This window comes from Bos indicus, chromosome 5 (genome assembly GCF_029378745.1).
Source record: "Bos indicus isolate NIAB-ARS_2022 breed Sahiwal x Tharparkar chromosome 5, NIAB-ARS_B.indTharparkar_mat_pri_1.0, whole genome shotgun sequence".
Taxonomy (NCBI): domain Eukaryota; kingdom Metazoa; phylum Chordata; class Mammalia; order Artiodactyla; family Bovidae; genus Bos; species Bos indicus.
This window is the reverse complement of record NC_091764.1, coordinates 45,547,327-45,559,009: the sequence shown is the minus strand read 5'-3', so window position 1 is coordinate 45,559,009 and position 11,683 is coordinate 45,547,327. Positions and strand designations below refer to the sequence as shown.

Sequence of the window (11,683 nt, the reverse complement as noted above, 5' to 3'; positions counted from 1 at the left end):
AATTATTTTAACACTGCAACCACAAACAGAAGGTACTAAAATAAACACCACAGCAAAAGGTAAAGGAACAACAAATTCATTTTATGACATCTACAATTGTAAAGATACATAAAGCCACTCTTCAGGTAATCTATATTCACATTTAGATTTTAACTTTTACTTTACTTTATTCATATTTATGAATATTCTCTGGATAGGGGAAATTCACAATTCTACCAGCTAGCCTTGACACATTATACAAATTAGAACATGTGAAGAACTACATAATCTATGTCTTTATACTTTGGGAACAGATGCAAAAAGAATCCTTCAAAAGTTAAAATTTCATGAACCTGTGTTAAAAATTTTCCAGTAGACTGAATTGAGTATTGCAAAAAAAAAAAAACAAAAAAAACAATTCTTTTTAAGTGGGAAATGTTAGCAAAAAATCCAAATACTTGAAGTCTTAACATAGTAAAGCAATAATGAAAAAAGTATGCCAATGGTTCCCCCAGATAAAAGCAACTCAACTAGGTGTCTGCCTAGTTATGTTTTGCCCCAGAAATTCTCCTTCCTTTTTTGAGCTCGTGCCAGAGTTTGAAAAGCCTGAAGACTAGAAGCTGCAGAGCGAGCAGAAATTTCAGATAATCTGTCCTCATCTGCAATGAAAGAATTATATTCAGTGCAAAAAATCTCTTATAAAAATACTATGTTTCAAAACATCAAGAGAAAATTAAAAGCATCAAGCTCTGTAATGTCAATACTGACTATCAGAAACACATAATCTATTAAAATATAAGATTAGTATTTTTAGGATCATTCACAGTAATTTTCCAAGTTTATCATATTTAGAAATCAAACATTTCAATATTAAATGAGCATTCTGTTTTTTTTCTGAAATCCCGCTATGTCATTAACACAAACACATGGACTGTGATTTTGGTATTACTTGGAAACAATTCATCATCATACTATCTTGTCCTACTTTAAAAAGCACAGCTGTTTGAGCAAAAGAAACCCTCACATTTTAAAAACAAAATGTCATACCTTCACATGGTACCCACATCACATTTCTAAAGTAATTTCACTTAATATAGAAATGATGTGACTTTAATATGCTACCCTTCATTATTACTGAAATTTCTCATTCTGAGTAAGCAAATCAATTATCAAGTTATTTGTAAACACTGTTTTTCCATTAAAAAGAAAACAAGATAGGATTCAGTGTCCAGATATTGGCATTTCAAAACATAACAACTTGATTTCTAGCTCACTGAATTCTGAAAGGAGTGTCAAACTTGCTAAGAGGAAAGAACCATCAATGTGTGTGAAGCCATAATACATAAAGTATTCAAATTTACTTTCAAATTCAAAACTTATAAACAGTAATTTTATACTTCTTAGGTTGCATTAAAATAGTAATTTCAATTGTTCAACATCAAGAATTCAAAATTCCTCCTGCCACCATTATCAGTAACCAAATTTTTCAGAATAAAAACTACACAAGAGAAAAACACTCATTTTCCCTAATCATGTATTTTTTGAGAATATACAGACATTTGAAGAAAATGATGGATGTAATGCTAAGCCGATTCCTGAGCCACCAGTCAGCCAGGGTGGAAAACAGAGTACTGATGGTGGGTGTGATGCATCTCTTGCCATCCATTTGCTTTAAAACAGATTCTTCAAGGCTTAGTGCCTAGTTTACTCATGTATAAAATGGGGATAGTTTACCCCCTTCACAGAGTTTTAAGGATCTAATGAAAAGACATCTATGGAAGTACTCTGTAAACTATAAAGTGCTAACCGAATGTCAAATCATTATACTATTATAAACTACTATCTAATAAAATATACTGTTATCTTGTGTTATTTGACTACTGAAATACCTTCATCATTAAAGGCTTCATGCTGATGTAACTGGAAATTGTTCATCCTTGATTTTCCCACTTTAAAAAAAAAACAAAAGCCATAAGAAATTATCCTTCAAAGCCACCCAACAATGTATCTTACAGTCAACTTGAAGAGAAGGTAGACTGTCAAAAAGTTTAATTTTATACCTTTAATAGAAATTCCTGCCAAAGGGCCATTCATTAATTTATAATATGCTTAGCAAATATGTAAACAAACAGGGGATAACCTCCTGGGATTCTTCTCAATGACAATACTAATCTAACTTGAAGGAAATATAATAAGCTTCTCTTTAAAGATTATAGTTGGACTATACACATGTACAAAAGCAATATAAACCTAGGAAAAAGAAAATGGGAAACAAGAAAACAGAAAAGTTTGAAAAGTGGAAAGCAAATGGAAGGCAGTGAGTGTGTGGTTATCATAGCCAATGGAGCTGAATCCTAAGGCAGCAGAGAAGGGAAACCAAGAAGCAATCAATTTGCTCCCCTGATGGCTGGGTGGTTGGGAGTACTGAGTACCACTGAAAGTTGAAGGGAAGGGAAAACTGAATCAGGAATCTAATTGTCTTTCTACAAAATAGTCTACCAGATCCATCTTTAATTTTGCACAGCAGGGTAACAGCGCATCTTCCAAAAGAGGAATTGAGGTCTTATTGCTAAAGAAGGTTTATCACAGCTACTTTATGACTGAAAGACACCAGATTCAATTAGGGGAAAGGAGAAACCATATTCCAAATAGGGGCATTATATATATGTATCATTTATCTCCTCAACCAGGTAAAACATGCTATCCATGAAATAATAAGAGAATGCTTATATAAAAGGAGTATGCAATGTTTTTAAAAAAAAACTTAGAAATTTAAAATGTAGCAACATATTTTAAAACTCAAGTAGAAGATAAAAAATAGTAACCCTTTCAAATTAAAACAAAAAGACAGAGATGGAAAATATGACAGCTAAGATAAGAAAATAGCATCTTCAACATGTCCAACATCTGAAAAATAACAGTGCCAGAAGGGAGCAAGAGAGACTGCAGGGGAAGAAATTACTGACTAAATAATTTAAGAAAATTTCCCAGAACTGAGGAACATGACTTTTCAGATTGAAGAGCTTTACTGAGTACTAGCAAAATGAATGAAAAGGGACCCACCATAAAATTTCAGAGCACTAGGAATAAAGAGAAGATGCTAAGAGCTGTCAGGGAAAAAAAAGTCATACACAAAAATCAAAAATAAAAAGTGCATCAGATTTCTCAACAATAATAATGGACATAAAAAAAGAGCAAAGCAATAGCTAATAAAACCGAAGGAAAATATTTTATGACTTGATTCTATATCCAGGTAACATTTGGTAATGTCTGAAGACATCTTTGGTTGTCATACCTGGGGAAGAGGTGCTCTGGCATCTAATGGGTTGCCTATACACTTTTGGCAAAGAACGTCAGAGACATCTCACACTTAGACCAAAGTGAACTTGGGTATAGCACAACTTAGTGTGTCAAAGATGAGGGTTTTTTTCTGTTTAAAGAGATCTACTATGTTGCTGCTACTGCTGCTAAGTCGCTTCAGTCGTGTCCAACTCTGTGTGACCCCATAGATGGAAGCCCACCAGGCTCCCCCATCCTTGGGATTCTCCAGGCAAGAACACTGGAGTGGGTTGCCATTTCCTTCTCCAATGCATGAAAGTGAAAAGTGAAAGTGAAAAGCTCAATCATGTCCGACTCCTAGCGACCCCATGGACTGCAGCCCACCAGCTCCTCCATCCATGGGATTTTCCAGGCAAGAGTACTGGAGTGGGGTGCCATTGCCTTCTCCGGATCTACTACGTTAACTAAAACTAAATAAAATGGTATACTTACAGCCTTTGTATCTATCAATATAGCACTTTCCTTTTAATAGACAGAAAATTAAAACCTAAATAATTACCATTATGCTGGAATTCTGGATCTCTCAGGGAGCCCTGAATTCGACGAGAAGGATGCCAGTAGGATGTGGCGCAGGGTGGAGAAGCAGATTTCCCAGGTGTGTTAGGTGGGTATTCTGGCATTTTTGAAACGGGAAGAGTTGTCTCAACAAATTTGGGGATATTGGGTTCAGAATCTTCCCTCAAAGGCAAGGGATCAACTGTTTTAATACCAGCAGCTGGAGAAGTCAGGAGGGATATAGCACGACTTTCTTTCTAAACGACAAAAAAAAAAAAAAAGCATATATGTGGGTACACATATATAAATAAAACAAACATTTAAATACACAAATAACCAAAAATGAAATAGGGAAAAATATGGGGAAAATTTATGAAACCTTCATGTGGGGAAGATTTTATAGGACTAACAACCAATATAATGATATTTAGCTAAATAAAAACAATATGTAAATACTTTAAAAAAGAAAAAGAAAAATGACAAACTTGGGGAAAATACACAACTTACTGGATTGACAATGAATCACCATTGTTACATAAATATTTCTTTAAAAGTAGCAAGATAAACCTAATTTAAAGGTAAAATAAGGACATATATCAACAATTCATATACAAACTACAAAGAGCAAACACATTCTACACCTCACTCATCAAATAATTTCAAAATACAAGTATTAATATAAGTACTAATTTTTTACTTAACAAATTATAAAAATAAATTTTAAGAAACAAACTATAATACCCTGAGTTGACAAAGATGTAGTAAAACTGGCGCTCTCATCAGTGTTACCGGTAGCACAACCTCACAGGGGAGCTGGTAAATCACAGCAAAAGCCTTAATACTGTGGTTCTCTGACCCCAAAATTAATACTTAAGGAATATTTACATAAAAAGAGGTAACAACAATAAGAACAAAAATGTAGGTAAAGGACGGATGATTTCTTTACAGCATTTTTCAAAACAGGAAAATTAAGATATAACAATAGGCATCTAGTTTTAAAAAATGTTACAGCAATAAGCATGTAGCCTTTAAAAAAACCACAGTATAACTACAGATATCATATTCACAATTAAAAATCAAATTATAAATTAATGACATGGAAGTACATTTATAATACACTGCTAGGTGAGGGAAAATATATTATGAAAACTTATCTACAGCATAATAAACAAATACACTAAAATGGCTGTTTCTACAGTAGGTATGACTTTAACTTTTTTGGTTTGGTCAGTATCTTCTGTTTTTCCACAATGATTATGTATCACGAGGGTCAAAATCCCTGTATAACTTCACTTTTAGAATAATGTAAACCAGTAAAATCAAATATAGCTCCAAATTTTCCTGATTACTCCTTGTAATTGTTACCTTTAGTTATTAACTTCAAGTTTATCAATGCGATGTTCAAAACACTACTTTCTGATCTTAAGCATCATTTTCTACAATTAGAAAGCTTGGCTTATTGCTTCAAAGGGGAGATAGCCTGAGGTCTCACCAAAAAAACACAAATTTTTAAAAATCAAGATCTATTAATAAGATAAATACAAATCTTCCACTTGCTTCCCTTTTTAATCATGAAGATGTCTTATGAAAACTGATTTTTTTTCTTTTTGTACATATTTATAGAGAATTTGGAATTTCTGTCAAATTGGTTTTATTATTGTTAAAACCTGAATTAAATCCGTAGAATACTTGTAGTACATGGGGTCCCCAGGTTTAATTTAACTGACTTCATGATCTGTTCTTGAACCTAAAAACCTCCTTACTGGCCTCACTGCTTCTACTCTCCCCCAGTATAACGCGCTCTTCACTAAGTAGCCAGTAATTTTATTTATCAAGTGTATCAGAGATTTATATTTAATAGCTTGAAATCCTCCAAGAGCTTCCCACTGACATTAGAATAACATCCCCACTCCTTACCCAGCCTCCCTTCCCACCTTCATCCCCCACCTCTCCTCTGCCTCCTTCCTCCAGGCGCCACAGGCCTTCTCACTCTATGAACCTGTCACTGTTGTACACATGCCCCTGCTGTCCTTTCTATCTAGAAAACAATCTCTGGCCCACGTCTCCGCACTGGGCACCTCCCTCATTAGCCAGGTGTTGTTAAAATGTCACCTCCTCAGAGGTGCCTGTTCTGATGACTTAAAAACAGTCTCACCCACCCCTTGGAGGTTGTCTGCAGTTTTATTTAATTCATAGCACTCACTACTATCTGAAATTCTTTTAAAAAAAAATCATTTGTCTATTCTGCCAATGAAAATATAAGTTTCAAGACAGCAGAGATTTTATCTTGATTATCAATGAATCCCCAGATCCTAACAGTGCTTGGCACATTGTAAGAGCACAGTAAATTGTGGACTGAATGAATGAAAATGAAACTCCTGATATTCCCCTCCAAAGATGGCTGTGGTGCAGAGTTCTCTTACTCAGTGCAGAGCACTCTCCATCAATCCTGCTGGGTAAGTCAGAAACCTAGGAGTCATTATCCAACCCAGAACCAGGCCTTGATGTTGTTCCCCTCACACAATTCTTTAATTTCACTCATGTCTGTGCCCACCTTCCTAGTCCAAGCTATCATAGCTCCTACCTGGACTATTGCAATGGGCCTTCAGAGGTATCCATAGTCTCTTCTTGCCTTCCACGGCAGCCAGAACTTGCAAAACATGAATCAATCACAACATTCCCATATTTAAAATATTTCAATGGCTTTCTACTTTACTTAAGGTGAAAGAAATTCTTACTATTGCTCTCTTTTCCAACCTCATCTTGCATCTGCTTCCTGCCACACACAGGACTGGCTTTTGTTTCTTAAAACCCTATGTCCTTTCTCTCCACAGATCCTGGCATATGCTATGCTTCTCCCCACTCTTTTTACCTAGTTAGCTCTTCTTCCTCTGTATCTCAACTCAATTATGACTTCTTCAAAGAAGCATCCTTGACTTTCAAGAAGCTTCCTGATCTCCATTACTGGGTCAATTTCTTCCAGAATAGCAGTATATACTTCTCTGAAACAATGACTAGTTTTAATTTTACTTTTTGGGGGGTGTAGGTTCAGTAAAATCAGGTACCATGTCTGAAAGTGAAAGTCACTCAGCCATGTCGACTCTTTGCAACCCCATGAACTATAGTCCATAAAATTCTCCAGGCCAGAACACTGGAGTGGGTAGCCTTTTCCTTCTCCAGGGGATCTTCCCACCCCAGAGATCGAACCCAGGTCTCCTGCATTGCAGGCAGATTCCTTAGCAGCTGAGCCACCAGGGAAGCCCAAGAATACTGGAGTGGGTAGCCTATCCCTAGCGGATCTTCCCAACCCAGGAATCGAACCTGGGTCTCCTGCATTGCAGGTGGATTCTTTACCAGCTGAGCTACATGGAAAGTCCAATGCACCATGTCTACTTCCACTTATTATCACAAGCACAGAATCTAGCATGTAAGTAAATGGATAAGAAACATCTGCTGAATAAAGTGAGCTAACAAACACTTGGGTTTTTAATATTATTTACAAAATGTACAGATGGTACTTGACAAACCAATACCATGAAAATTCTACTCTCAAGTCTTACGAGACAGTGCTGTTAAAGAGTTAAAAATGTGGGCTCTGAGAAGAGACTGCCTGGGGACAAATTCTGCTTCACTGTTTGGCAGCTGTATCACCTCAGTTTCACCTAAATGGGAGTATTAACAATATTTACTTCACAGATGCATTATGAAGACTGAACAAATTAATACATGTAGAGTACTTAGCACAGAGCCTAGAACATAGTAAGTGTTCAGTAAATGCTAGCTATTATGATCATCTGCACATAAGTTTCCCAACTTGCTGCTGCCCCATAATACTCCCACAATTCAAGGTTATGTCATTAAAAGTTACCAGCAAAAAATATTTCTGGATATTATGATAGTAATTCTTGTTAACTCCTATGGTAAAAAAGATAGAATGATATTAAACAATGGCAACTGAATGACAGGGATAATTTATTGCTAACTGAATATACTGCTAATTCAATTGCTAAATGAATTATCGATATCAATTTATTGATAATTTAATGACTTATGGATTTAATGTTATGATAGTAGCTTTTTTACGGAAAAAAAGGGGGGGAAATCATTGTGTATAGCAGGTTTAATGACTCCTCTGCCTACCAGCAACCAAAGCGTAAACAATGGGGGAAAAAAAACAAATCTAGCTCCTGGTATGGCTACCTAATATTATGATTCAAATGATTGTCACCTCTTTCCTGGATACTGTAATTGACTAGTTTCAATTACATGCTCTTGCACCTCTATTGTCCATTCCCAATACAGTAGCCAGAGTGACGCTTGGAAAAACCTACGTCAAATCATATCATTCCTCTGCTCCTCCAAAGACTTTGCATTTTATTCAGAATAAAATGCAAAGTGTTTGCTATGACCGCTAAGGCCCTACACAATTTAATCCCTCATTACGCCTCTGACCTCACTGCCCATTCTACTCTCTCTCTTGCTCTCATCTCCAGCCATGCTGACTCCCTGCCTGTTCATCAAGGAATCAGGCACCTTTTCAACTGGAGGACTTTGCACCTGCTGCTCTTTTTGTAAAATGCCTTCCTAGATATGCATATAGGTCAGTCCCTTACCTGCTTCAGATTCTGCTCAAATGCCACCCTCTCAGTGAGAACTTCCCTGGCCAAGTCCCACTCACTTCCCCTGCTTTATTCTTCTCCTTAGCCCCTATCACTATCTAAAATACTGTGTATTTTACCTAATTATCCTGTTTACTGTCTCCCTCCTCCTCTAGAATGTGAATTCAGTGAAGGTCAGGATTTCTACCTTCATCTTTCACTGCTACATCTCCAGTTAAATCAGTGCCTGGACAAAACTGTCAGAGTAGATGCACAATCAACAGTATAGTTTTTCTTCTCTCTCTCTCTCTGTTGTCACTACTGACAATATTTGAAAGTATGCAGTCAAAATACAATGGCACTACCCTCAAGAACAATTCAATGCCTTTGCCTTCTCAAAGTAAGTTAATAACCTCCACATATGACGGACAGAATTTTCTAAAATCTGAACCTCTCATGTATTTATTGCATGTGACTAAAATAATCACTTCCTAAAGAGATGTTTTTCTCCAAAGTGTAAATATTTACCTTCCTAAAGTCATTCTTCAAAGTTTCTAAGCCATCCTGAGAGGATATTCTTTTCCTCTGTTCTATGACTGGAGGCTTCACTTTAGATGGAGACACTAAAACAGCACCACCTGGAAAAATACAGAAGATGCCACTGTTTCAATTTAAACTAAATTATCACGTAGAGGAAGCAGGTGAAATAAGAACTGTACGGTGTCCGCCTATTACCAACAGCTGGAGTGGTAAGATCATGATGAGTCCTCTGGATTCCACCCAGTTCTCTCAGCTTTGGAGTAGGAAGCCTGCCTCCTTTCCCTGAAGACATAGAAGACGACTCCGACCTACAAATTAAGACAATTATGAAGCATGTCCTCTAGAAAATATTAAAAAAAAAATACTGTGCCATCATTATGCAATTAAAGCATAAACCTGTAAGAGAAGGCCATTTGGCTTCTGAAAAAATAAGAAACAAATCCACATGCAGTTAAGAGAAACTGACTACTGCAAAAGAAGGGAGATCACTGCAAGTAAGCAACATACTGGAGAATTCTTCCCCTGAGTCAGAGCCTAGCTTCCATTAGCTGCAAAAGTCGTGAATGAATAATAAGGGCGTTGGACTATGGACAAAAAACACCATAACCAATGGTAGAGAACCATTCCCCAAAACAACTGGCATATAAATCAAGAGAAATTAGCTATTCGCAGAAATCATTTATTTTAACATCACAAAAATTCTTTCTTTTTCCGTATAACCATCTGATAGTAAAGAATATTAGTTATTTTTCCTTAAGTCATAAAGGAAGTCATTCTTTCAGAGATATCTAGTTAATCATATCTTGAAAATCATAATTAGTAGGATATAAATAAAAAGAATACTAACTACTTCCTCCCCAAGTAATTCAGTGTTCAAGTGTTCAATTCCCAATTAGTGCAGTGGGACTAATGATTTTGAGTGACTCAAATCCCTGAGTGAATCAAATTATATAAACCATGTAGAAATGTCTATTTCATGACATTAAAATAAAATCTGCTTTTTATTAGTCATGAAACCAAAAATGTAAACCACTATCATTAGTGACAAAATGAAATACTTATTATCTGTGAACAATAATGAGTCTAAATACTGATTAATTTTAAACACTTACTCTTCTTTGATCTTGTCTGCTTTAGACTTTTCCTGTACTTCCAGCTTCTCCAGCTCTTCCAAGTTAACCTGCTTGTCCCCCTCCTCCTTCTCCTCCTCCCCCTTCTCCTCCTCCCCGCTTGGTTGTTTCTGTACGTCTTCAGTGGTGTCCTCAGCATCCCACGCCAGACGCCTTCTAACAGGTATGGGAGCATTTGACACACCCAATTTCTCTGTGGTAGTTTTCTGGGGCTGTTCTTCCAAAATAGTTCTTTTTTCTTCTAGCTGTGTAGAAGGACATTTCTGCAAAGTCTTATGGCTTGTAGGATCTCTGTGTAACAAAATAAGTTTTATTTTAAATTTAGTAGTTTTGAGGTTTCTAGTTGATACTCATTAAGTCCGTCATTTCCTTCCATGGTTCACAACTATGTTTCCCACTGATATTGCTTTGCCCAGATATTGAAGGAAAAAATCAAACTAAGAGTTCATTTTATAGGAGTTACAATATTCCAAAATAAATTTATGTCCTTTTACTCCTACCATCACACATATATGCCTGTACTCCTGCTGACAAAACTCCTATGTATCTTTCAACTCATAAATGCATACATAAACTAGGACCCCCGAGATGGTTTAACTTGTTCAGTTACTCAATTAGGGTTTGTGCACAAACTCGTGTGTACTTATACACCAAATAAGCTAATTCAAATTTTGTATTTTAGATTAGGTTAATCTTTTTGAGTCACCGTTAAAGAACAAATTTTGTGGACTTTTAAAATCAGATGTCACATAGTTAGAATTTACAGTTCAATTTGGTATGTATGATCATACTAATACTCTATGAAAACAGAAAACTATTTTATTTGATGCAAATCAATGTGCTATTCCTGTTAATAGTTTGTGTTCACTTTAAAACCTAAAATAGAAGTGTTTCACAGAATCAGGGCCAGAATTCCATATTAATCACAAAAATCCATTAATGAATGATAATGGATATGTACTAATAGCTAATATTCTCTAAGTCTTAATTATTGTTGTCTTTTTGTTTTACTTTTAAAGTTTTATGTCTACTGCTAGTCATCCCCATTTTACTCTTAATTGCGAACAAGGAATATGATAAAATCTAAACTTCCAGATTTAAATTACGCATTATTTCTACACAGGTGTGTAAAGCAAGTATGTATAGCTTTACTTTTCACAAAAAATAAACTAAAAGTAGTTAGTGGCTGATATATTTCCATTTGACTATACAAAATTTGAGTCTTCATATCATGTTCCTATGTAATTCTATGATCCACATTACTCTACAACATATTCCACTGTCCACTAAGAACATCTCACCCAGCAAGATCTAGTGCTCTGATGTTGCTGCTAATGGTTCCTTCTGAGCTCGTGGTTGAGGAGACATCCCAACAGCGGTTGTTTTCAGACAGAATCTGATTTAGATGGTCCCGAGAAAAATGGGTTCCCTGAACTCGTTTCCTATAAAACTCAGCCTTCTCTCGGAGTTCTTTAACCTATGCAGGAGAATTGAGATACCATGTATTATTTTAAACGCTCCTTGCAAATACCACCAAGTAGCATATCCAAGACACTGCACAAATACAGCCAGAAACCAAGGAGAAAGAAAGGCAAAAATAGC

At 35.9% G+C, this 11,683-nt stretch overlaps 1 protein-coding gene across 4 annotated transcripts in view; it reads right to left on the bottom strand.

Moving 5' to 3' along the window:
- Positions 1-372: 372 nt before the first annotated feature.
- Positions 373-11,683, bottom strand: part of MDM1 (Mdm1 nuclear protein) — a 28,394-nt gene continuing 17,083 nt past the window's right edge. For all 4 annotated transcript variants that reach the window (XM_019960854.2, XM_019960855.2, XM_070789339.1 and 1 more), the window contains 7 exons: positions 11,383-11,558; positions 10,064-10,372; positions 9,147-9,259; positions 8,940-9,049; positions 3,818-4,070; positions 1,869-1,928; positions 373-638 (listed from right to left, as the gene is read on the bottom strand). In XM_019960854.2, coding sequence (XP_019816413.2) covers positions 526-638; positions 1,869-1,928; positions 3,818-4,070; positions 8,940-9,049; positions 9,147-9,259; positions 10,064-10,372; positions 11,383-11,558 — 1,134 coding nt within the window. In that variant the 3' untranslated portion in view covers positions 373-525. The remainder of the gene's footprint in view (positions 639-1,868; positions 1,929-3,817; positions 4,071-8,939; positions 9,050-9,146; positions 9,260-10,063; positions 10,373-11,382; positions 11,559-11,683) is intronic.